This window comes from Aythya marila (assembly GCF_965140915.1).
Source record: "Aythya marila genome assembly, chromosome: 18".
Classification (NCBI taxonomy): Eukaryota; Metazoa; Chordata; class Aves; order Anseriformes; family Anatidae; genus Aythya; species Aythya marila.
The window spans coordinates 4,295,668-4,322,841 of record NC_139059.1 but is presented as its reverse complement, the minus strand read 5'-3'; the positions used below and the strand labels follow the sequence as shown (position 1 = coordinate 4,322,841).

The 27,174-nt window shown below is 36.8% G+C and overlaps 1 protein-coding gene across 6 annotated transcripts in view; it reads left to right on the top strand.

Annotated features, from left to right (window-relative positions):
• SPAG9 (sperm associated antigen 9) overlaps positions 1 to 27,174 on the top strand; it is a 62,580-nt gene that overhangs the window by 17,164 nt on the left and 18,242 nt on the right. For 3 of the 6 annotated variants that reach the window (XM_082775222.1, XM_082775218.1, XM_082775220.1), the window contains exons 3-14: positions 1,454 to 1,524; positions 9,715 to 9,809; positions 14,500 to 14,653; positions 17,554 to 17,764; positions 18,478 to 18,577; positions 19,249 to 19,370; positions 22,445 to 22,502; positions 23,456 to 23,608; positions 23,691 to 23,748; positions 24,183 to 24,313; positions 25,500 to 25,556; positions 26,422 to 26,595. In XM_082775222.1, the coding sequence (XP_082631348.1) occupies positions 1,454 to 1,524; positions 9,715 to 9,809; positions 14,500 to 14,653; positions 17,554 to 17,764; positions 18,478 to 18,577; positions 19,249 to 19,370; positions 22,445 to 22,502; positions 23,456 to 23,608; positions 23,691 to 23,748; positions 24,183 to 24,313; positions 25,500 to 25,556; positions 26,422 to 26,595 (1,384 nt within the window). Of the gene's footprint in view, positions 1 to 1,453; positions 1,525 to 9,714; positions 9,810 to 10,218; positions 10,643 to 14,499; positions 14,654 to 17,553; positions 17,765 to 18,477; positions 18,578 to 19,248; positions 19,371 to 22,444; positions 22,503 to 23,455; positions 23,609 to 23,690; positions 23,749 to 24,182; positions 24,314 to 25,499; positions 25,557 to 26,421; positions 26,596 to 27,174 lie in introns of those variants that run through there. The other 3 variants (XM_082775221.1, XM_082775219.1, XM_082775223.1) reach the window with 2 other exon arrangements.

Genomic DNA, 27,174 nt, shown 5'->3' with positions numbered 1-27,174 from the left:
CTCTCAAAACTGTGTATTGCTGTGTGTATTGTGCTGTAAAATATATGGTAGGATGGAAACGCTTTTACATCGCTTCCTGTTATTTGACCCGAAGAGCTTTTGTTCAGTCTGATAATGGTGCAGAATTGGAAGCATTCAATCTTGCATTAATGTAAATAAAGTTTGATTTGATACTTTTGGTGAGGTATTTATAGGTAGAGTGCAAAAGGTTGTGTCAAGAAACTTAATGTTCTTATAAGAGCGAGATTAGATTAGGAGCTAAGAGTGTTTATACAGATTTGGTTGAACAGACAATTGCGTATTTTGGTTCCAGCATTTAACTCTGGCAAAGGTTTTTTGATTGGAACCTACTTGCAATAAAGCACTGTGCCAAAATACAGATGTATGGAGCTAAAAAGAGATGAGAATTGACTTTCAGAATACCCAGTCAGCAATGGTAAAATGTGCAAATACCAAAGAAAATGCTAGCATTCATCTTCAGATAATGTGGTTGGCAATGAGTCTCTGGAGGTGAGTAACTATAAATTCTAAGTTTCCCAGGAGTATTTAAACAAATGGAGTATGGGAAGCTACTTCATGGCAAATGGAATAAGGGAACTGCAGTTACAGAATTTGAGACTCATCCTTATATCCCATAAATACCATGTCACAAAATACCCAAAGAAAAAGATGTCTTTCCCATTTAAGACTGGCAGCAAGAAGTGTTTTCTGTTTTAATGGGGGAAAAAAAGTTGTTCTTTCACTTTTTTCCTGAAGGGGGGAAAAAAAAATCAGTTTGTTCCAGATCGTCTCCTCTTTAATATTATGTAGTTTCTGAAATGTTACTTTAATCTGCTAGACATATCTTTAATTTGGAATGCCTACACAAGTATTCGAATATTTTCTCTCACTGAATTTATTGTATTACTGCATTATTATTACCTCAGTGGAATATGAGTGAATGCTACCATAAAAGCCTTAATTTCTGTACCACAATGCGTAACTTGAAGCTATTTCAAAATACCTTGTTTATATTTGTGCCAGTTAAATGCCTCTGGAGATGTCTGGTCATATTTTAGGAAAGCAAGGTAGAACTTCTGCTGGAGCTTGCAACTCTCATCCTATACGATGTGGTTTCTGCCTCTTGGGTTTTTTATGTTCATGTGTGGAAAAGATCTGGATTGATACAAGCTGTTCTTGAACATAAAAATCCTGTCATTGAACTAGCATCAGCCAGGGAAAATAGTGCTGTCTTTCTTATGGGGACTGCAGTTTGTAACATTGTGCTCCTGTTGGTGTGTTCAGGAAGCTCAAGTGATGAGAGTGTAAGGAGGAACTGATGTACTTTCTATTCTGCTCTTTGCTATTCATTGCCAACAATATTCTTGTCTCTGATTTGTCCAGGATTAAGCAACTAGATCAGAAGTTTTTTAGGTTTATGAATTTAATTCCTTTCTCAATTTTTGTCTTCTAGTTAGCAGACTGGAAGAGAGGGAAGCAGAACTCAAGAAAGAATACAATGCTCTTCATTCAAGACACACAGAGGTAGGTCATTATAACAAGATACTGTAAAAATGTATATCTAAGGAAGACGTCCTATCCTGAGCAACTGAAAATTATTGCGTATTTAATCTATTCACTGATACTCTGATACTTGGATATTTGTTTTCTTAATGTTGGTTGTAACCAGGTGTCACTTGAGATTTAGTTTTCATCTCATTCATATCCCCGGATATGTTTTTTTCCATGTTAGTTTGATTATACCTTCTGTAGCTTTCTCACACTTTCAGAATACAAAAAAAAAAAAAGGAATTTGCTTTTTTGTATTTTAAAGACAGTTTTTGAAAGCACACTAGCAGATTTCAAAGAAATAGAAACAAAAAAAAGTTGTCCTTCTACTGAGCATCATGATCAGAAAACCTTGCCGTACTTATTGATAGCTGTTTTAAAAAAAAAAAAAGTTATTGCTGATAAACACAGCACAAGTTTGACTTTGTCTATTAAGTTAAATAAAAACAAATAGCCACACTGCTAAAAGAACGTTCTGTAGCATAAAGGGACTTGCAATGCTTTGATTTTTAACTGCAGGTTGTTTTTCCCATGCAGGGATGCTTACTGCCTAGTTAGCATATTTATTTTAGTAAGGAAATCCCTATGTTCTTTGAATAATTCTGATCAGTCTGAAGTACTCAATAGCACAATTCTCGTTCTTCCCCTTACTCTGATTGCTTTGCCTTTCTTATTTGAAAGATCAGATAGCTGGTTTAGGAACATTAGTAACAGAGGGGAATGTGATATTGACTATTTGTAGTTTGAAGGATGTGAGGGAAGGAGAAGCAAGCATTAGTGTTGGGTTTGGTTACCTTTTAATACGTAGCATACTCATCTTAAAATTGCTTTAATACTGACAACAGCTGGAAGTCATTTGGAATGGCAGCCAGCATATAGCATTCAAGTATTGCATGACAAGACCTCTGCTTTTCTTATTTTTATAATGTTGCATTTGCTGTAATTTTAATGTATTTAAGATCACATTTGTTACTAAATAGTTACTTTAGAAGCTGCAGCTGTTGAAAACTGGAAACTTCAGTAAAACACGAAGTGACAAAGGTTAATGCTGCTCAGTTGTAGGCTTGCTTCCTTTTGAGTTAAGTGCTTCAGAGTACTGTGTGCCTTCACAGGTTTGGTTTAGTTCAGTTAGACCCTACGAGTTACTACCACAATAGAAATGGCACAATTTTTTTATCAAATCTTCTTTTGCAGAGTTTGAGTTAACTAAATGTGTGGGGTACCAGTAATTCACTGAAATGCTAATGAAACATTCTGAATATCTTTTTACGTAGGTTTTGCTCCAAAATGGACAACAACCTTTGCTGGTTTGATTCCAATTTATTAAATGCTCTTACATCTTACATTCACTTTCTTTGGTGTAGGGAGAAGGTTGTCTTGGGTTTTATTGTCACTGAGGTGATTATGTCCTTCCTTCATAAAGAAATGAGTTGTAATGTGATATGGCATATCCATATCTCTGTGCTCCTAAAAACAGGTCTCTTGTTTTCTGTGCTTCCTTTCAGTATGCTTGCTTCCTTTGTTCTTCATTTGTTCCCTTGTTTTAGTATTTTGACATGTTTCACCTCTTTCTTTGTTTAGCCAACTTCTTACAATTCAAAACACTAAGGAAATCAGGGTGATGCAGAAAAAACATGTTTTACATAGTTTCTAAAAACAAACACCCTTGCCATAGGATATTTCTGCTTTTGTGTATGTAGACTTTGATCTCTGTCTTTAGGTGACATGTATATATGTTACAAAGGCATACAAAACTCTCAGGCCATCAGCTGACATCTACTGAAATACAACAGTATATTAAAGATAAAGCATGGAGAATTGATGGGGTAATGAACTTGTAGGCTGAGAAAGCTCAGCTCTGGAGTGGGGACTAAGGACAAAGCTCCCAGCAGTACGATTGTTTTTAGAAGGTTAGGGGTCTTTTTAACAGCTGTGACAGTCCTCAGGAAGTAACTAGATATTCTTTATCTGTGCTCTTAACTATATTTTTGATTACAATTAGACCATTGCCAATTTTGTAATCTGTGAATTTGTGAGACAGTCTGAGGTATGTCAAGAAGATCAGCATTTTATTGCAGGTTTCTGGTGTGTGTTTGAGACTTAAGGACTGGAAGAGACTGATAATAGTCCCCTTCTTCCCTCTTCCCCTTTGTGATTTCCTGCTTCCCCTTCTCCCAACAGACAGATCTTCATGTTTTAGGTCTGTGCAGGTCCTAATGCAAGGTATTTTAGCAAATGCTCAATCTACTTTAAGCAGTGTTATCAAGTGCACAGATTTAAATACTTCAATCACAATACATATTTGTAAAACCTTTTGTATGTTATTTTTTGTAGGAAGGAATACTTTTTTCCTTCTGAATCAGCTTCACTATTGTCTTTGCAAGTAATCTGGTTTTGGTACTTACTGAAATGACAATTGTTTTCCTTTCAGTTGACCAGATAACGAATGGAGTATTAGATTTTTTTTAGTGAAGATGTTGGCAGTGATTGCTCTGACAGATGTCAAATAAAAGATGCAGCTTGCCTGTATTTTCTGCCATCTTAATTTCTACCAATTTTTCTCTATTCTCCCTGCCTTTGCTATTTGCTTCCTTTCATCCTCCTCTGCCCAGCTTCTTTAATCACGATTTAATATTTCAGACTTGGATGGCTTCCTCTTCTAACTCTGAACTTCCCTGAGGCTCTGTGGCCATGCTGTCAAGTGCTAGGAGTGCTCAGCAGTGCAGCCTGCTAGGGACGGTGCTCTGCATTGCAGCCAAGGGCACCAGCCTGCCCTGGCAGTGAGGCATCTGTGCAGCTGCAGAGGCAGCAGGACTGCCCTGACTTGTTAAAGCTCACAGAAGAGGCTTTAGCCCTCTTCATCCTTCTGTCAAATTAGCCTATGTCTGTCTTCCCAGTTCTACATACACTGGGAGATGAGCTAATGGGTGTGAGTGCCATATATTCCGTAAGCTTCCTTCCCTTCTAAGCCTGTGCTTGAGCTAACTGGCTTGATTTTAAGTGGATTAGGGTGTGATAACCTCAGCGTTTAGTTGGCACATTTGAAGGTGGAGCATAGCTAGGCATTTGTAGCAGATACTTGAGATGTTGGCTTGTTGAGTCAGAACAGAATGCATGAATGCAGCCTGGACGTGTACTCACATCCTTGTGGTGATTCCCTGCTTAGCTAACGTGCTCTGCTCCTTTGTCTTTCTGTTGCTTACAGCTGGTTTTTGTTTTTTCACCAATATTACTATGGTTTAACACTCAGAATGGATGAGCAATAAAGCAGCATGCTGGAGTTCCTGGATTCTAACTTCTGGAGATGTATATTGTTTTCCTCTTCCTAGAGCTGTAAAGGGCCAGATGCAGGAAATGATCACGCAGCCATGATGACAGTATGCTAAAAAGCTAAAGGGTTGGACACGGTCTAATCCAAAAATCTCTTTTTATAGAATAAAGAAAAAAATTCTGGTATGCAGTTATAACTTATCTCAAATACAATTTTGTTAAATATAAAATTGACTCCTTACATTGCCTGTATAAGAGCAGACCTGTTATCTGCACGTACCTGCTGGAGATTGCTTACCTGTGCTGCAAAGAGGTGATGCGCTGCTTCTCGGGACTCGGAGCAAACCCCTAAAGTAGCATGTAAAGGGGCATATTTTCTTTTGCTATGTAGTTGATAGGGCACATTTAGTCTTCAAACAAACCTTTAAAAAATTGTTACATGTTCATTGCTCAGGAAACCAGGGCAAAGCACTTCTTACTGTTTACTTGAGAGTTGACTAACACCTGTAGCACCTCTCTGCGCAGATTTCCAGAATAAAACTTCTGCTTAAGCAAGCACTTTTTTATCTTTTGGGAAACACAAGGGTAAGATGGTTCGATATCGCTCTTCCTGACACAGAGAATATGGGCTTAGTTTAATGAAGCATAATTGGGCCATGCAAATTTCTCACTGTTTTGCACTGATACAATGTGACAGAACAGTGAGCCTATCCCTGGCATTGGGTGTGCACTTTGTCAGGTTCAGTTGGATAAACAAGTGTCCTGGGCAGGTCATAGTGTGGGGAAACAGGAAGAGAAGGCTAAATGGAGAGGGATGCTTCCAGCTTTGGCTGAGCCTGGGGACCACACTTGGTGTCTTTGAGGTTATACTTCGGATATTTGTTCCAACATATTGTTTTTCTCAAGCCTTATGCTAAACATTGGCACCTTGATGTAAAAACCTAGATTTAGCATCTTTACATGTTATTGTAACTGCCAGCAACATCGTCTTTTATGTGGATAAAGAAGCATCTGGTTCATCAGTGGGAATGTTACCGAGGTGACAAGCTCATCACAAACCCTTAAAGGTAAAAGAGTTACATGGAAGTTCATTTAGGACTCATGTACTAAATCAAGGTGATTCTAAAAACGTCCATTACCTTAATAGGTCTAGATTATGTGGGACACAGAAATGTCTATATATACACAGTTGGTCACCTGTTCCCAAAGGGAAGAGCTGCTTGTGCCAAACCTGGCTGGATCTGCAGACTGAACAGTGAGCACTGTCGTGCAGAGCCTCGTCTGACAGTGAGAGAATTGCCAACTGCTGTCCTCAGGGGGCTGAAGCCTTGACACGAAAAGGAACAAGAAGAGAAAGGAAGGCATGAAGGAGATTCTTTCAACTCTGTTAAAGAAAAATACTCAGACTGGGGTTATGGATTTATACACCTTTGTGGCAAAAGAAATAAAAGGCTTGTGTATATTGAGGGATTATTTGTAAGGGTAGGAATACAAACTAGTGCCAGGATGTTCGTCTTTCACTGAGCACAGAAGTTTGAGGGAGAAAAACCTGTAATATTTCATACTTCTAGAACTTGTCACATGCCGTATGTGTTAATGAAACTGAGTGTTTTTTGAGATGGAAAGACATTGGATGACTGTTGCTGCTGTTCAAGGGGAATGACTTGAGTATTGATGCAGTAATGTGTTCAAGCACTCATTATAGTTGTCTATTTCATGTGCCCTGAAATGAGCGAATAGGAATTTTGAAATACTGTTAACTATGGAAGTTAACTTTTCCAAGTTTTGAGCTTTCTTTAATCCCTTCATCTATTGGTAACTGAGCAATGTATTTAATCACAAAAATGATGAAGAGTGGTTGGTATTTATTATGTTGTCTTTGGAGCAATTGGTCATATTCAAAATACTTGTGACCTTTGGAGGCAGCAAAGTGAGCTGTCAGTAGGAGAAGGTTACGAATGATTGAATATTGACTGCAACTTCTGTGAAAGAAGACAGTAGCTGTGGTCTTTTATTTATTATCTGTCCTTTTCTATAACTTTGTAAGAACAGTAGATACTCTGTTTCTTAAGTTATCAATAACATTAAAACTTGAGATAATGGAGTATTAACATTCTTGATTGAATTTTAAGTGCTCTGACTTCTAGCACGTTATTTCATGAGACATTTATTTGGGTGAAGATGGTGCATTTCAAGGATATGCTGAGGCTCAGTAATTTCGGTTGAAAGGGCCACTGCATGTTGTCTAGTTCAAATCCCAGTGGTTTTGGAGGGAGTCTTCAAAATTTTGTTGCAATGGAGCACTTTGAGATAACTTCTCAATGAATTACAGCATTTATCATTTCAAGGCTTTAATTATACTGATTTCTACAAGTTGAGAATCCATGGGCTGTGTCTCACGTTACGTGATTTCTGGCACCAGCTGTGTAGCCCCTCATCCCGTGTGTAGGGAAGGAGGGTGAGGAATTCAATTCCTTGCAGAAGATATTCCAATATTGCCAAGTTTCATACATGTGACCCTGGATCAAGGCAGTGTGTAAGCTTTACATATTTTTTTTCTGACAGTGGGGACACCGCAGGCATCTGTACCCTGAATCTGTGGGGAAATTGCTGTGCTGCACTGCGCATGCATGAGATGCATACGTTTGCCTTTCTCATCTTACTTTTGTGTTCTTATAGCTTATGCGCTTTGTGCTGAAGCATGAGATCTATGGATATGCTGCTTTCACCATCAGCATTATTTTCATCTGCAGAGCAATACTAAACTGCTTAGTCCTTTAAATTGACCTGCCCTCTAGCCGCTGTATGCGGGTAATAAATATGATGAGACATTCCAGTAAACAAAAGAATAACAGGCTGAGGGGAGGGAAGAAAGTAGGTTAAACAACATATTTTGTAAAACGCGGAAGTTAGACAGATTTTACTGACCCTACTCTTTTTTCCCATGTTGTAACTGTTCCTTGGAAAGGTATTAGTTCCTTAGCTTCTGTTCAGTGGCTTAAAAAAAAAAAAAAAAAAAAAAAAAAAGAAAAACAAGATGTTCTGTGTAAAACTTTATTTTTTTTAAAAAATGCTGCCCTACAAATTGACATTTTTCCAGGTAGGTTGAGTTTTGTGCAATAATTCCCTTCTATGGTGGGGGGGGGTATACAAACAATACTGAATGGTCTTATATACATCTCAAAGTAATTCATGATTGGTTTTTTTTCTCTGGGATTTCTGAATTATAGACTTGTTATTATGTACAACCCTGCTCAGGAAATATTGGAACACCTGATTTTGATTCCTTGATGGAAACAGAAAAAACAAGAAACATTGGGTAGTTGAAAGTGGAGTTTTCAGTTTTTTGATTGCTTCTGCATATAAGCAAGCATTTAAAAATAATTCAGAAAACAAATGAGGTGGTTGTAGTAAAACGCTGCATTTGTATCATTTGGGAGGATAAATTTTGTAAGCTTTTGACGGCAGTTAAAGTACATTATATAATGTTTCTCTAAAAATAGCAAGATAATATAATTCAGAGCAGAAAAAAGTATTTCGATTGAATGCAGGAAAAGATCTGTATGTCATGTAATGTTGATTTATATGATGCCTATCAATCAGGATATCTTAAATCTGTTCGTAATATGAGAATTTTAGCCTAAGAATATTTATCCATATGTAGCTGATGCTGTCAACTGGTGTTTGCATTGAACTCCTGTCTTAGTAGCCTTGGACACATGAAGCCTGACTTGACAGAAACATGTAGGTGGAGGTTTCCAGGTCTTGCTGAATTTAGTCCTAATGTTTGAACATATCCTCACAAACAAAAGGTTATGTAGTATTAGTTGTATAGGTACTTGTTAATAAAGGTGTTCTGAAAATGCATCCACAAAAGTTGGACATGATGGTCCTTGTTGGAGCCTTTCCAACCTGGAATATTCTGTGATTCTGAGAAATTCTAGTTTTACAGAATAGGTATAATTTCCAGAAAGAAGTCTTTGACATGGCTTGAATATCTTTTGGAAAAAAATTGCACTGAATTCTTGTGCAATATACCTATGATTTTTTTTCCTTTTATGAGTGCCCTATTAATGTTGAATGTGAGCACAGAAATGCTAAAAATAGTCATGTAGGGTTCTCTCCGGGCTTTCAATGCTCTTCAGACTTTTCTATCTTTCATTCTGAAGATGCATGTCCAAATTAGCCTTTTAGAATGATGTGGCAATACCTGCTACTTCTCTCCATGCACGACCCAGATCAGTTGTCTGCTGAGCAGCATTGTCCTTAGGCTGATTGGAATCAGGGTTCATTAAATAAGTCATGACTGCAGGAGTCAGCATGTTGGCCCGTGGCTGTCTCTTCACAGAAGGAGAGGAAGCGATCGGAGCTCTTCTCAAGGACTAATCACAGGCACTCCCTCCTTTTTATGAGGAGTCCATCTAGGTGATTCGAAACCAAAGCTTTCTGTGTTCTCTGTAAGAGAAGTTAAATTTATTTAAATGTTGGGAGAAAGAGAATGCAGATCTTTTGCAGATTTTTTGCAGTTAGGCAATAAAATGTCATGTCAAGCAGATACTCTAATTTACTATAATTAGAGGTTTTAGCACCTAAAATGGATTTGAGTATGGCACTTATTATAAACAAGAGTTTTGAATTTACTACATGCACTTTGGATGCTGGGATATTTCCTGTGCATGAATTCACAAGTTCTCTTTTTTTAAAATTATGGGATTCTCTGCTGGTTTGTGGCCTTACACACTATAATTTTACTTCTTTCTTTATCTATTTAATGTTTCTGAATGCTTTTACTATTTTTAGCATTACAAGAAAAAAATATATTGTATTAGCTAAGAATTACACAACTGTACTAAAAGCAAGTAGTATTAATTTTACTGTTTCTGTCATTTTAAACAGATGATTCACAATTATATGGAGCACTTGGAAAGAACCAAACTTCATCAGCTAACAGGGGGTGAACAGTTAGAATCCACTACACACAGTAGAATTAGGTAAGCTATTTATTATGCTCTCACCCTGAAATGAAAGAAAAATCCATTCGTTTGTGTTTGCAAGACTTTGTTCTTTAATCCTACAACAACGATTTGGCTGAATCAGAAAGATTTGTTGTATGATTGGAATGCAGTAAGAGAATAGCATAGAAACTAGTAGAGAAAAGCTTTTGCTGTTGTACTGCTAAACATTAAGGCTAACGTACAAAGTGTATCTCAATTTCAGCTTTTTTTTGGTGTTTACATTCAGGTAGGTAGGAAAAAAATGTCAGCAGCTGTGACAAAATAATTGATACCGTGCTGTTGCTTTGTGTTCAGGTTGGTGGTGTGTATCTTGATACCCACTTGTTCTAAGGGCTCGGTGTGAATATATTATGCAGATTTTGAGCTTTCTAGCCTATGAACTCTGCGTGGAAGGAGGGGAGAAGAACTCCTGGGCTGGCTGTGTCTCTGCGTCGCTGCATAGATGCTGCGAGGAGCCCGGCAGCTCGGTGCGAGGGGGAGGAGAGGTGATGTCATTGCTTTGGAGCTGCTGCAGAAGAGTGGAAAGCTGCTGCTGATGGCATTGTTTTTGTGGCAGCGGCTGAATGACAGACTTTGCCTACAAAGATACACCCTCGGCCTCTGTGTAGCCTTCTTGGTTCCGGCGTTTCACCATGCCAGCACAGCGCCATGAATCCTGGATGCATGCTGCTATTTGTGTTTGGCTTCGTTGGCGGGGCGGTGGTCATTAATTCGGCTATCTTGGTATCTCTCTCTGTTTTGCTGCTTGTGCACTTTTCTATTTCTACTGGTGTGCCAGCTCTGACGCAGAACCTACCAAGGATACTCAGGTACTCTGACCCACTGAACCTTAGCTTCTCCTGCTCTTTCTTTTTCTCTGCTTTCTCTTTTCTTGTCAAACAAAAAGAGCAAGGACAAATTAAAGATGCAAATCGTGCATAAATTTCAAATTCTTCTGTAAACTTAATGTTTATGGACTGGGAATGTGGTATTATTTTTAAGCATTCATATGTAGGTGCCCTTTGCTTAAGCAAGTTATAAGGTCTGTTAATGTATTTTTGTTCTTTTAAGAAAGCTATTGTTTTGGTTGATGGTAACCTGCAAAAAAAAAAGCTGTGGTGACAATCTCATGAATCAAGCTCACATTTATTGTATTGTCAGGTACTTGGCTGATCATGTGTAGCCATAAATATATGCAGACTGAGACCTTGTACTAATACATTCCATTAATTTTTAATCTAAAGAATTGCATAAGAACAGCAAATTGATAATTGTTCAAATACATACTAATTAGTTGATTACGCTATTGAAAAAAAAATGTTTATTGGTTTGTGGGGGGAAAAAATCTTTCATTATTTAAGCATTAGAGCTCTTAAAGCCTATTCACTATTGTTCAGCCAAATGTTATCCTCTCCTCTTTTCTGTACTTGTATGGCAACCTGCCAGCTCTCTGTCCTCCCTCAAGTTATGTTCTGTGTCCTAGTTGCCTGGAGCAGTACCAGACATACATTAGAATATGGTTACCAAAAGTAATCCTGATATGCTTTTGTACCATAATTACAAAAAGAGAGCAACTGGAAAATTTTAATGTAGCTTTCTGACCTGAAAACTTGACATGCTTCCCACTGTTGGTGAACTTAATTTCAAAAAAAAAAAAAAAAAAAAGGGCAAAAACAAACTTTGAGAGTGAAAAATGCTGGAAATGTTCTCTGGAAGAGCCATGTGATGTTCTCCTTGATACATGGCACATGTAGATGCTGTATGGTAGTATGCTTTTTAATGTAGGTCTCTGAGCACAGACGGGTTTTTCCAAAGCTTTCAAGTCCATCAGTAGCTTAAAAACCATGTGTTATTATTGAGAATAAATATGCATATTAAATACAGAGAAATAGTGTAACTATCTAGACTGGTTTAGTTGGGCTGTTTTTGTTTAAGACGAGCAAAAAACCTGAACCCATATTCAATAACCCCCAACTCTTAAAAACAAAACAAAAGCAGCACAGCAAAATATTGAGCTTCAGGTTCAGAAAACTTCATTACAGTTCCTATATTTAAGGAGTCAGATAGTTTAAGATGTTTTTGTAATGCGCTTTTCCTTCCCTGGTAAATATTTCATGGATCTGAGTGTTTTTGGAAGCCGTTCCCCCTCCCCCCCCAGTCAACTCTTCCTAGTAATATATTTTAGGAGTTACGGGAATTGGAGCTTAGTTCCTTAGTCTATTATTCATATCAAAAAGGTAAAAACATAGGGTGAAGGAATCCAGTTGTAAAAGAATTGTCTTGTTTTTCACATTAGCCAGCTGTTAAAACAGAGCATCTGGTTGTTTATCGTAAAGGTTCCTGTGAATGCTTCAATGCTTTATTTCAGAATAGTCAACAACCTGTGAATAAGTTGAGATTGCTTTAGTCTAATTAGATAATTTCTTTTAATACAGGCATCCAGCATCACATAGGAAGCCTTAATGTCCAAAATAAGGCCTCTTTTCAAACTTCATTTACAGTGCAGTCTTGCAATTCACCTGAACAGTATTTTAAGCACATCAAAATAGTTTCAAATAAATTTTATAATGAACCTATTCCACCAAAAAAGCACTTCTCAGCTGAGAACTCTTTTTCCAGTACCTGTTTTGTTTCAATTCTCTATTCTGAAGACTACAAAGCAAACAAATCTGTCTCCTTCGAACCATTGCTCCAGGAGGCGTTTTCCAAAGCAAGGGGCCCTTCACAATGCATGCTTTATAAGCTTTCTTTTGGACTGAAGGGATTCTTTTTTCCTTTTTTTCCCTGCCGGATTTCTTAACCAATGAAATGTTTTCAGTCTTTTATCATAACTTAAGCTTATGTGGTGTCCTTTGTTCCCTGCATGCATGAGAGTTGTGGGAAATCTAAAGAAAAGCAGCACCTATCACAATAGCGGTAACTGCTGGAATCCAATTCTCTTTAGCTCTTTGGCTATTTTTTTTTTTTCATGAAAACTTATCAGAGCAGTAACTTTGAAAAATGCAAGCCATATGATGCTTTTTATTTTGTAACCCTGATTAATTTTGCTTTACTTGCTTTGCTGCCTGATTTGCTGTGCTAAACTACTCCTGAATTAACAATTGAAGATGGAACGATATTTATGAAAGACCAAGACACGAGCAATGTGAGAGTTTGAGACTCCTATGACAGGGAATCTTTGTATCTCTGTACTGCGAAGGTTCATGCCAAACCGTTTACCATTAAAATATTGCTATTTTTGCTGACTTTTTCATTGATTAAATTCTAAATACAATCCCTTCTTGACTAACTTTCCTTCTTGGTTTAAAATTTAAAAAAGTTTTTCCTATGCTTTTTAACATTCCTTTTTGTGGTTTTGCATATAGCTTATAAGTAGGTACTAATTCTGCATAGAACTGTGTCACAGTTAAGTTTAATTTGTGAAAAGCCTGGTTGTTAAAAAGATGAGGTGGTGATTTGACTCAATATAATGCTAAAATATACAAAATCTCTCCGGTCGCAATATTGTCTGGATTATCTCCGTAGGAATAGTTAACGGCAATATTTTCTCATGAAGCTCAGTCTTCTGCCATCACTTGTGTGCACTTTGATCTTTTGGTCTACAGTATACTGAAAACTTTGCTTGAGCTGCACTGGTTGATTACGGTCCCATTTTTTGCTTCTGTATTTCATTGTTCTAACTCAACAAATACATTGTTTTGTCTCAATTCTATGCCTGGCTGATATTTTTCCTTCTCAGGGCTGGCTCTAGCATCCCATGAATTGCATTCTACACAATGTTCTTGTCTCTTGCTATCAGGAAGTATTAATCTTTTTCTGTTTACTGATAACACTATTGATAGCAAGACTGGATTTGGGAATCTTTTGTGGAAGGGATCAACATACAAAGCTTTGGAACTTCCAAATGTTGTTTGTTGTAGAGAAGGGATAAAGTTAGCAAAGGTAGTGAGGAGTTAGGATGAAGTTATCTACCTTTCATGTTGTTGAAGTAAATCTTAAGCTGTAGTTGATGTAACATAGTCAGTACTGCTACTTATGGCAGCAGTCACGGCATGGCATTGGTTGCTCTTTTCTTGCTGTTTTCAAATTTTCCTGTGGCCCTACAGTAAAGCAGAGTACTGAACTGGTCTTTGTTAAAACTATAAACTTTTTAGCTGGGCTGGTTTTAACACTTGAAATTCCTTGATCTGTTTATTTTACCCAGTTACACAAATGAATATAATTCATGTGACCTTAAATTTGAACTTTTGGTCGATGTCTTATGACTTTGCCAAATGCTTATATTACTGATATAGTTGTTGAAGTTGTTAGAGAGTATCTTGCAAAAAAAAAAAAAAAGTGTTTCGAGTGGCTGCTGAAAACTAATTTTTCTGAAGTAGACATTTCTGTCTTAAACTGCTGTTTGTGTTATGTTTCTGTTAGTTTGCTATAAATTAGATTCAGTGCAATCAATGTTGCTGCCTAAAGCCATGGAATAGCCCAATCTGCAATTAATCAAATCATGTGAAATGTGGAATTAGTATGTGCTGTAATACAAACTGCATATGCTGCATTGTATGTTCAGTAGAGAACAGGTTATGAACATTTGAACCTGTAACTTTACGACTTCCCTGCTGATTTTAGAGGTGAACAGGGAAAGCTATGTGACATCTGAAATAGTTGACAAAATCTGTCCTTTTTCAAACAGAAAGGAGCGTCCAATATCACTGGGCATCTTCCCGTTACCTCCAGGGGATGCACTGCTTACGCCTGAAGCTCAGAGAGAAGCAGGAGAAACACCTGGGTCAGAGCACTGGAAATTCCACGAGCTAAGCCAGCCACGATCCCACACAAGCCTGAAGGTAAGTTGTTAGTGTGGCTGTCCTGTGCATTACGAGAAACCCCTATAAAAATGTTACACTTTGCTGCCGGTAGAGAGAAAAATGGAAATGAAAGAGAAGAGACAGAACCCTGAATCACGTTCGGTTACACAGCTGTGTATTTTGCAAACAAGTGGTAATGCAGTTCTCTTATTCCCAAGAGTGTTTATTCCTGACCAATGACCATTTTGAAAGGCCAGTCACTATTTCTTTACAGCCTAGGTATGTAACTAGATAAGCAGGTCTGCCAACTCAATATCCTTTTGGAAGGAAAGCTTTGGCTATAGGCAGTACTCTAATGCAGCCGCTGCCTTCTCTCAGACTACCGTAGAGTTGAGTGACCTAACTTTCCTAAATTAGCTTGTGATGCGATTTCCCTTATGTGTAGCTTGGCTATAATTTCTCCAATTGTTCTGTGTCCCAGCAGTGGGAGGTGGCATAGAGCAAGCTGCAGAAAGGGGAAAAATAGAGGAGTGGTGTTGGTGTGTGGTGAGCTTAGTGGTTGGGACTAGGGTGCAGGAACACAGCAGGAGCAGGTTGAAGAACTCCAAACTGTGTAAAGCCTCTGCCTCCTGATGCTGCCGAGGTGTACTAGGAGATATGGTTGTGCTGTTATTTCTGAAGATGTGTGCAGCTGAGGGGAAAGTGAACTTAATATACAGCAGAAGAATACTAAACTGATAATAAATAGCAATCCAGAAGTAACTGGAACTTTTTTTTTTTTATTATTATTATTTTTTAATCTAGAGGTCACATGGAGCTAATGGGAAGTGATGAATTATAAAAAGATATCAGTGACAACAGGAGTTTGAATCTAAAAAACTGTCACTTACCACACTATTCCCATTGTGCCATCTTGGATTTTAGTTTTCCTGTTCCCTTTGTCCCATGCCAATTGATTTCAACGAATTGACAGAGCTCTTTTTAGGAGAGCTGACTGAAATACAGATTAGTTATGACTAAGAATAGGTGGAGGTGGAATAAAAAGGGGAGTTTCTGATCCCATCCTGTGCCCTTAGAAAGATTATAATGGCTACTATATGTCATCAAAAAAAGGTTTCTTGGTATAGTTCCACTCAACTCTGCTAGAAGAATGTGGAAAATAATGTAAACTAACTTTTAAAGCCTATTCAGTCAGAGTAAGTTTCTTTAGTCCAAAGCAGATTTATACAGATTTATATTTTTCTTCAGCTAGCTAAGTCAGAAATGTAAAGTATGGGGTTACTTGAAATCCCTTTAAGCAAAGGGCTGTTCTCTTCACTATTTTCTTTGTCTATCAAGACATGTTTCTGGAGTTTTGTGTGTGAAAGTCAGTGGTCAGTCTGCTGCATCAGTTAGTGGATGCTTTTGGAACACAAAGATGTAGAAATGTTTGAAGAGAACCGTTGGCTCTGTTAAGACTTTATTCTGTGTTTGTGTGATCTCTGGATTCTCTTGGTAAGAGGTATCATTTCCTCCTTTCTGTCACTACTTGGTAAAGTATGAATCATTGGCTGAACTTAACAAATTCAATAAGCAATTGGGTAGATAGTGTAGTTTTTTTTGGAAATGGACACCAAATATCTCATAACCTTAGAATCTTGGTTTCATTTTCTTGAGTAAGAAAATCATTTTCTTGGTTTTCTTCATTTTCTTGGTTTCATTTTCTTTTGGGGGTAATTTCAAAATCAATAAGTCAATTACTATCAATTTCCTAACTGATAAGAAGGTATTGAAGGAAAGAGTTTATTTCTATGCTTGCAAATTCCAAGTGGAGATGTTACCATGTGATGCAAGCTTTTCATTTATGCAGATATACACAGATGTGTGTCTTCCTGCCCTCAGAAAATGAAGTCTTACCTTGCAAGGAAGTAGCAAAAGTGTAAAATAAATAAATAAAAATAAAAATAAAAAAATTACAACTCCTAGTAATCTTGCACTTGGAATGAATATTGCACTTAATGCAAATCTAAGAACATGTGTCTGCTTGCAAGGTTTTTTGTTTTTTAAGCAACCTTAAACTTAAGCTTCACTTCCTTCTTGAAAAAGGATGCGAGCAGTACAATGAATTAAAGCTTCACAAAATATAAACTTCCTTCTTTCTTGTCATGTTTTGGTTTCCTGAGCTAACAGATGAGTGCTGTTAGATGTCACGGGATGCCTAGGAGCCTTGCTTTCACCTCTGATTCACAAACAAGACCATAAAAGAGCTTTTTGTCAAGACTTGCTTTCCTGCCTTCGTTTTGCATGTAGCAGTCTCAGTATTTCATCTGTTTCCCAAAGATATTTCTCTAACACTTTGGAAAACAGTGGCCTAAATAACCAGTTGGTGTTTGTATCTACAGAGAGATCATGTTCACTGGTATGCTGCTGTTTAAGTCACGGTTAAGATGCTGGTACAGTTCTACATGCTGTAGTTCTACACTAGTTTAATGCGTGTTCTGCATCAGTACTTGAGTATCCTCTGAGAGGCTATTTTTAGACATTATACGAGTTTTGGAAAAGCACATTTTAGAGCAGCTTTGGGAAGACCGTCAGCAATTTACTGTGCAGCTAGAAGGATTACTAATACGGGAATACACACTGCTGTGTAATACTTAACAGAAAAGCATCATAAACCTGTTGGTATACTTTATAATCTCAGATTTTAAAATAGTATTAAAATAAGGATGTGTATTTTGTAGTTACAGCCTCCTTAACAGGAGCGAAACCACAGCCTTAGCTATTCACAGCCATGAATCTGGTAATACGGGCTTAAGTTACTCTTTTCGTTCCTATTTCTTTAGATCTGCATATTCTTCAGAAAAATGGAGGATTTTTGGCACTTGTTCTTTAGAAACAACTATGACTCTTCTAATATTTTAACTTATGCTGACTTTTCAATGCTAATTCATCCGTTTTAGGATGAGCTCTCTGATGTTAGCCAAGCAGGCTCAAAATCTACTACTCCAGCATCCACGGCTGCTTCTGATATACCTGCATTGCCTGCTGAAACTCCTCAGAAGGAAGATGTTGAAGGACTTGCGAAGGGCACAGATAAGCAGAGTGAAAAGCCAGACGTAAGCAAGAATATTGAAGTACAGGTAGCTCAAGAGACAAGAAATGTGTCCACTGGTGAGCCGCATATACTTTTTAGTAAATGAATTATTATGGACCTATACATAACCCTTAATGAAATGCCTTAATTCTGCCAGAAATGATAAATATTTTTTACTTGATATTTTTAGGAGAATGAAATATTGGTGAGAGAAGTCTGTTGTTTATTGGTGGTATTAGTCCTTATTTTTCTAGAATCAGAGTCATAAATGACATTCCCTTGTGAGCAGCAGAAGTAACACTCATCTAGACACAAAGTCATGAAATGAGGTAGACGTTCCTTGATTGCTAATATAAAGGAGTGGGGAATAATGACCATTTAGTGATTAGAGAGAGGCCTTCTCTAAAAAATGATTTTTTGCCTATTACTGTTGAGAGTTGCAACTGGAACTTCAATTCAGTTACAGGCAAGGATAGTGTTTTCTCAGTGAGGATGCCAAAGAAACCGAAGCCTTCTAAGAGTGCTGATAAACTACATTGAAATAAACTTCTGCTGTACAATAACTTTATTAAATTTCAGTTGGTCTATAAGAGAGACTTGCTTAGAAATTCCAATGTCTGTGCTAGGGTATCAAAATCCATAGATCTTGTTTAGTTGCTTAAATAAGTCTCTGAACACAGATATATTGAATTGATCATCAACTTAACATTAATTTAATGCCTGTAATGTTGTGTGTCACAATTTAAAGTGATTTTTGATTTATGGAGACATACTACTTGATTTTCCCTAGGTGGAAATGAAAATGAAGAAAAGTCTGAAGTTCAGGCCATCATTGAGTCAACTCCAGAGCTGGATATGGATAAAGATCTCAGTGGATATAAGGGTTCTAGGTAAGTTGTGTGATGTGATTTGAGTAGGAAAACCAGTTTTAGAAGGTACCAGACTTCAGTTTTCATCTCTTTACTTGTTTTGAAATTTTAAGACCGAAGTCATGCGTTACATAATGAATCTCCTACTTCTGTGACCCTGTTTCTTTCCTCAGGAGGTTTTAAGTGTAACAGCAGTTCTTCATTCTGTCGCTATACTTCAAGTGAACGTGCAGGGTACTTCATATTATAGCACGCTTAATAATACCTAAATATTCTTTTCATATTTTGAGGGTCTGTACCAAGAGGCCTTTTGTACTCGAATCTGGGTTTCAAGATATTAGCGTTTGTTAAGCTGACCTCTTGTGATTTCACCCAGTCTTCAAAATCTGGATTTAGGACTGACTCCTCAAGTGCTACAGCATTCTTCAGATTCTGATGGGAGAATCCCACTGCTGGTAGAGTGCCTTTGCCTGAGTCTGCTTCTTGTAGGCATTTGTTTATGAAGGGTAACATTAGGAAAACATATAAAAATAACATTTAGGACTTTAAGACAAAAGCTTCTAAAACTTTTATTCTGTTTTTATAGGGTAACAAATGAACTACTGGCAAAAAAAAAAAATATGGAGAAAACATTCTTCAGAGTGGGAATGGACTTCTGCCTTTTTGATATGTTTGTTCTAATTCTTTAACAGCACTCCTACCAAAGGCATAGAGAACAAAGCATTTGACCGTAATACAGAGTCACTCTTTGAAGAGCTGTCATCTGCTGGTTCTGGCCTAATTGGAGATGTGGATGAAGGTGCAGATTTACTGGGTAAGAATGGTTCTTCAAAGATCCTGTTCAGAGGAGTTTTCTTTGTTAGTGGAGTGTATAATTGTCTTTAGTAGACTTACTGTTAAGAGCCATTTGCATGAAAATATCTGACTGTCATCCTAAGGTGGTTATTGGAATTATGCAAAAAAATGACATATACTATCAGCCATAATGTTTTTAGGTACTTATAGGGAAAACTGAAATAGAGTATAGTATAATATAAAACCTTTGTGTCAGATAACATCTTCAACCAAAGTAATCTTCAGTTTTAGGTAGTTTAATTCACATTATGCCAGTCTGTAATGGCCTGGCTTTATCACAACTCTGTGGAAGTTGTGTGGTTTGTAAGAAAATTGCAGTATAATGCAGTGGTGGTAACTGGAGAATCAGACTATTAATTAAAAGCAGGGGAAGGGGAAGAAACACATTTCCCTCTTTTCCACCAAGTGGCTTGCTGCTGCTTGTGTGCTAAATGAACAAAGTGGAGGTTTTGGGGACATGAGTTGATCAGGAGCTAAAAGGTCATGTGGGGGGAAAAATGGATCTTTCCATAAATGACTATCCAGTATTATCACAAGTTATTTTTGGACATATCACTGTGCACGCCTCATTTTGAAGTAATGAAAGTTGGTACTATGGAAAACATATAAAATACAGATGCATCTCGTGCATGTGTTAGGTTGCATATAGAAAATCATTAATTGCCCTGTCAGAAGCTAGAAATCAAGATTATTAATAATTTAGAACTACTGTGTATGTGGTCTGGATTTCTGGTGGTTGCTTTCTACCAGAAACTTAATATAACGTAGGGGGCATTTCTGCCAAGTATTTCCCACTTGAGTAATGGGCCTAGTCTGAGAGAGGAGTTTTCATGGATGTTACTCTGTACTGCTTTGAATCCTGAGCAGTGAGGACCATCCCATTCTTGCTGAACATATTTCATCCAAAACTCTTGCCCTCTGTCACAGGGACAACTAATGGCACATTCTGCGTGCAAAAAAATGTAGGTACCGGAGAAATATTAAGATATAGCAACTTCTGTCTCTTATCTGAATGACAAATTGTTTAAAGAAATCCAATTTCTGTCAGGGTGTTCTGATAATACATACTTTACCATATGCAAAAATAATATACTTTTTAGAATAATGTAGCAAAGGTTTTACTGTCTTCATTAGCATTTTCAGTAATACACTCTGCTATAAATACCAGTATGTGGAAAATGAACATACTGCTATAAATGTATGTTATGCAGAATGTGATCTAATAGTTTAAGTTACATGGTGATTCTATAGTCAAATACAACCATAATTTGAACTACTTTGTGGTGCTTAAAAGCCACATCTACATTCAGGATAGTTGGTGTGTTTCAAGCATTTGGCTCCACTTTGTGACCATTTATTTTTAATTTTGAGATCTGTAAAAATAGTTAATTGGGATTCTCTAATCTGTTTTCTCTTGGGCTGCATACCCAGGGGAATATTCTGGTGTGTATGCTTCTTTTTTAAAAAAAAATTCTTTGAAATCTGTTGCTTCTACAGTTAGGCGTTCTTGGCTGCTGCTCTCATAAAATACATTCTCTGCATTTTTTCCCTGCTTGGTAACTTTTTTTTTTGCCTTTGCACTCTTGGCTTTCTAGTTTTTGTTCTTGCATTAAAAAGGATCCTGAAACCTGTTGGAAGTGATCCTAGCTAGTTTTATCTATGCATACTGGAAACATATAAAAAGCAATAGCTGTTTTATTAAAACCCTTGGACTGTAGTGTAAGGAATTTCTGTAGTTATTGATAAAGTAACCTCAGGTGATCCAAGTTCCTTCAGTATTAAATGTCATTTATTTTTAATCCTAAACTCAGAGTGAGGAATTTCAAGAGAGGAAATTGACTTGCATGTCTATTTAAGTACCATTTTTTGTTATCAAAATATCTTTTAAGTCTATCAAAGTTGCTTGAAAGGTTGTGTTTATAGAATATTTTAAAAGGCCTCCACCATTAAGAGACTTCTTTCTTGTGTTGACCTCGAATTAGCATAATTTCTATTTTCATCAATATGATAACAGTGGGAGGTTTAATTGGAAAATAATTTTGCTGTGCAGGATAAGATGTAAAGTGATTATTCTTCTAAAAGTTGCTTTTAAAAAAACTATAACTGACTACTTTATGCATGCAAGCATTAGGGGGTTAGAAACTAATTTCCAGAATTTTAAATAATATTAAATTAGTTATGTAGAGCTAAGTTTACTTTTTTGTAGTAGCATATTTCTTTGAATCTTGTACTGAATGGTTTAGCATTTCAAAGTATTGTGCTTCTAAACTATTTCACAGAAGCCAAGATGAACTTCTATTAAATTACTCTTTTTTTTAAGAGGTCCAACCAATAGAAATGGTTGTGACGAGCCTAACTTTTTTTTAACATCTTCCATGTAAATCCTGCTTCTAATCACATCACATTTCACTTCAAATTATTGGTGGTGGCTTTGTTTTAATTCACTCTTATTTCATAAATCTAAATATTTTATTGCTCTTCACCCATACTACACCTTACATGAAATATTTCTTGTTCTTGTTTTTGCTCTACATGGAATGCATGGGCTTTAAAGACCATAATTTCTTTGGTAAGGTATCATTTGCTCTGGGGAGGTCTGCAGGGCTTTTGCAATCTGAGCTTTGTTCAGCATGTTTTATATATCATCTATATGCTTTTGAATCTTACATGGTATAAAAGACAGACAAGCATTTTAAACTTAACTTTTCATGGAGTAGTACTTCCCCGATGATGCTTTTGTTTTGTTTTGTTTTTTAATTAGTAATACTGTAACATCTTCAAAATGTATACAATAGGTGGAGGTAGCTCTAGCCTGCTGTCAGCCAAGGGTGCTATTAGTCTTTAATTGAAGGCAGGTTGAGAAGGTGGAGGGGAAAGCTAATTGTAGAAGGTAGGTCCTGAAACTTCAGATAGCTCAGTTCTCTGCCAAGCTACATACTTAATGTTCAGTTGTTGTTAGACAAAAAGTAAAACATAGCTTGTAAAAATAACCATTTCATCTGCTAATCTTATGTGTTTGTTTCCTTTGGAAAGGAATGGGTCGTGAGGTAGAAAACCTTATTTTGGAAAACACTCAACTGTTGGAGACAAAGTAAGTGTGAATGTGTATGTAAAAAATTCCTGCCCTTCTCTGATACTTTGTTATGCTTCCAAATAAATCCTCAGATAAATGTCATCAAAGAATGCTGGACTCTTGTCACTTCAGTGTTAAACAATAAGCATACCTGCTCAGAGCTCTCCATAGCTGCACATTTTACACATGTAGTGTGTAAAATGTACCTGAAAGTAACCATATACCTCATTTGTCCTTAATTTGTTGGCATGCTTCCTATAGAGACCTATATTAGTCTCTGAATGTTTTCCGACTTTAACGTGGAACAGAGGTAGATGTGAAACCCCATGTAAGAGAAGTGCAGAGACCACTCAGTTACACCATAGTAGTATGTAACATGATCAGGACAGAAGACGTGACACCAAGTTGTGTGAAATGGGTGGCTGGCAGTCTTCCTTTCTCCTTCTCATTTAAAAAATCAATAGTAATTTGTATCTTCATGCATGAAAATCTGAAATATGCTCTTTTGTAAGAGTATTGGTGGCATATAAATATTTTTAATTTATAGGTAGATCTGGCTAAATACATAACTTAAATGGGTACTCAAGAAACTAAAGACCTCGTGAGCAAAAGATGACTTTTCCCTGTAAGGATACGCATTGCTATGCCCTAATGAGATCAACTTCCTACCTTTTGTTAGAAACACACTTGTAACTGTAGAATCTAATCCATTGGAGGCCTGTTGAGGAATGCAACCTGTAAACAAACTGTTCTGAGTTATCTCTACTTCTTTCAAATACAGTGGTACAAATGTATTTTGTCAGTGTTTGAGATTTGTGGGAGGGTTTAATCTGTTGAAGAAAGCTAACTTTTTATAGTAGCTTTATGTAAGAAACTTAAATTTTGAGGATCTTCAAGTTCAAAAATAAAGCTAACTTAACTATGAGACCATAGTCGATCCTTGTAATGATGTGTTTTAAATGTTTGTGTAGAAATGCACTGAATGTCGTGAAGAATGATTTGATAGCAAAGGTGGATGAATTGACCTGTGAGAAGGATGTATTACAAGGTGAACTGGAGGCTGTAAAACAAGCAAAGCAAAAGCTTGAAGAGAAGAATAAGGAACTGGAAGAAGAGCTCAAAAAGTAAGTTAAATACCACGGTTATGAAAAAGAAGGAAAAAATTATTGTGGTATCTAATGCAGCTATTTTTTATTTTGTATTTAGAGCTCGTGCAGAAGCAGAGGAAGCAAGACAGAAAGCTAAAGAGGATGATGATGTAGGTGTATGTGTGCATCTGTATTTTGTATAAATAATTCAGAATTGGATGTTAGAAGTCCATGTGTATTTAGTGAGCGCAGTTAAGCTTTATCGCTTAATAAGTAATAGCAGAAAACTTCCGCTACATTAAGGAAACAGAAGACCTAAAGAGCACAAGTAAACTTACCATCTCTAGCTTTCCTTCTTTCCTCTCTGCCTGTTATTATGTCACTTTCTTCTTGAACTGCTTTTTATTTAGATTAAACTACATTACAAAGGATGGGAGGAGAGGAAGGTGAAGGTAGAATCTACTGGGTAAAATAAAGTTTTACAAAGCCCCAGTGACTTGGAATCTGGAATTGTGCCCTAAACTGACTTTTGTCTGAAGGCAGAGGCTGACTCTGCAGTGCTGTACTGTGCTCCTTTGTTCATTTTTTTTTTGTGTGTGTGTGTGTTCAGAGTGATGTCCCTACCGCTCAGCGGAAGCGTTTTACTCGTGTTGAAATGGCTCGTGTTCTGATGGAAAGAAATCAGTATAAAGAGAGGTTGATGGAACTTCAGGAAGCTGTCCGATGGACTGAGATGATAAGGTAAGACTCTTGAAATCTTTGGAGCTCCTTAGATTTCACAAGTTTTTTTTAAAGGAAAAAAAACAACTGCAGAGCGATCTGATCAGTAGGCTGAGGCCTTAATCAACCTGCTGCTTGTCTCCCCACTTGTCTTTGAATAAGTTTGTTCTAATGTTACATGCATATAACTTACCTTGTTAGAATGGTTTTTTGATGAAACCTTTGTGAAAATGTATTATTTCGTGTGATGTAAAATAAGCATGCCTTGAAGAAATGCATGTTCTTCAGAACAATTACAAACCTTTGAAATCTTACTATTAATTGGGTGTACAGGAAAAAAATACTGTATGCATGCACAAATCTTTAAGTGTGCCAAGTTATCAGCTGAGATATCAAAATACTAATACAGTTCTTCAAGATGGAGTGTAACTCGTGTAAGAACTTCGGTAGATCAGGAGGGAACAATTTGAAAACTGCAAGGTTTATTAAATATTAACCAGTAAGGATGCAGTTTGGTCTAATTTGCATTCTGAACACTGAGTTGTCTGGAAGGGATGATGTAAAAAGAAAACTCAGCCCCAATTAATTCTTGCCACATCCCCTGAGTCAGTTCCATATCCAGTAGTAAGTGTCATTTGCTGCCGCCTGCTGGTCAGGTACAATGGTGACATTTGTTTTTGTCATTGTCTTTAATATCTGTGAGCCATTTTCTCTTTGAGTCTGAGAGAGAAATATGTGTTCCCAGGCAGCCATGGCTTGCTTTTTTGTAGCTGTTCTCTCTTGTAGAAATCTTCTTGTCTTACCTCTGTTTGTTTGTGTCTTCAGGAGCAATCACTTTATCATTTATTTACTAATGTGTTGAAAAACAATATTTTTAAAATATAAAGGCAATGATTAAAATACCTTAAAAAGCATTTTAAAGTCTTCTGCTTTCCAGCTGTTTTCATTGTAAAGTGTTATACAGACTTATCTTTTCTGTCTGCAGAGCACTTGCCAGTTGTTTGCAATGCAAATAAATGTAAATGTTTGTGTTGCTTCATCCTGTGAGAATTTGTATGTTGTGCTCTGGTTAGAAATGCTAATGTGAAGAAATAGGCTTTGATACTTTCACTATCTGTTACCCTATTTTTTTTAAATAAATTGAACACTGTGTTCCTTTCCTTTTTATTAATGCTTACTCAGTAAATTTAAAATTCGTCTCTTGTAGAGCATCAAGAGAAAATCCAGCCATGCAAGAAAAGAAGAGATCAAGTATTTGGCAGTTGTAAGTATTGAAACACAACTCACGGACAAAATAAATAAAAGACCCTAACCAATTAGCTGGCACACTTTTATATGTTAGCTAATTATCTTTTGGCAGATAGAGATATCTTAATTGTTCTCCTCTTGTTACCTAGCATGCCAGCTCGGTAAGACTGTTCTTGAAGACAAAATATATCGTAAGCTGCATCACTTAATGAATGGCTGTGCACTTTGAAGTTAAATGCCAAAGTGCTGTAATTTTCCTAGCTGACTATGCACCAGAACTTGTTCTGAACATTTTAATGGATTCTTTTTTTATTATGAAAATAGAAACTTGAATAGCTTGTGTGGATTGTCTGTATTTCAGCTTCCTTTTTCTCTGTGAAGTCTAGTTGACTGTCAAGTTTTCCTTTCTAACCTGAAGCTCTTTAAATCTGAAATGGTATTATTCACAATAAGTTATTTATCAAATAATCCTCTTAATGTTGTGGTTTGCTGATAACTAATCTGTTTCCTACCCTAGGAGTCGGTGGGGCTTTTAGAATGCACTGTGCATGAACTAATATGCGTCATAAGACTGTCTTCTAGCTGTGATGTTCACATGCTAATTTTATTGGTTTCTTATAGACTTTCATTCAAGATGAAGATCCCAATAAATTTAATAAACAAACGGGGTAGTAAATCTTCAAGAATTTTTAATACTGACATCAGTGTCTGTTCTTTCAGAGTGTTTCTGAGTGTGCAGTAGCTGCTGTGTTGGGCTTCAGTTTTAGTCTTAACTGGCTTGAAGGCTAGCATGTGTAGTGTTTTGCCTGCACAGGAAAGTCAGGATGTATATTAAAAATCTTAACTGTTATCTTTCTTCTTTTCCTTTTTTCTTACTCCAGTTTTAGCAGGCTCTTCAGTTCATCTAGCAATACAGCTAAGAAACCAGAACCTCCTGTCAATGTTAAATACAATGCTCCAACGTCACATATTACTCCATCAGTCAAGAAAAGAAGCAGCACCTTATCTCAATTACCTAGTGACAAATCTAAAGCCTTTGAATTCCTCAGTGAAGAGTAAGACGCTTTGGTTTTATAATACTAGATATGATCTATCAAGTAATTACTCTTTTAGTCTTCTGAGATAAACAGCATTGCTGCAAAGTGAAGTATAATGTTCTCCTGAAGTGAATGTTGATACTTAAGAAATCAACATAGTGCTAACTGAAATACTCAGTGGTGGATGATTATTCTGGGTAGCTGGCAGTAGTGTTTTGTTTGGCAAATATCACTGCCTTCCATAAAGTGCATTTAGGCACAGGAGGCAGCATTCAGTACACTTTTATTCCCAAGCATCGTAGCTAAGCAATAGCTGTGTGAATACTATCACTTGAAATTCAGTAGAAAAATACAACATGAGTTAGGCTAACTGCTATCTGTATTGTTTTCTCTCATGTACATCTTTTTGGCAATACATAATTTTGGTTTACAACTTCACAGCTTCCTGTAGAAGTGCATAACCCATGCACTTACTCTTTTTTTTTTAAGAATACTAACAATAGAGATACTGATGGTAGACTTCCTGATTTTTGCTGCGTATTTCCCAGGTCCCTTAAAAATAGCCTACAGGAAGCCTGGTGTTATACAGGTGATGTT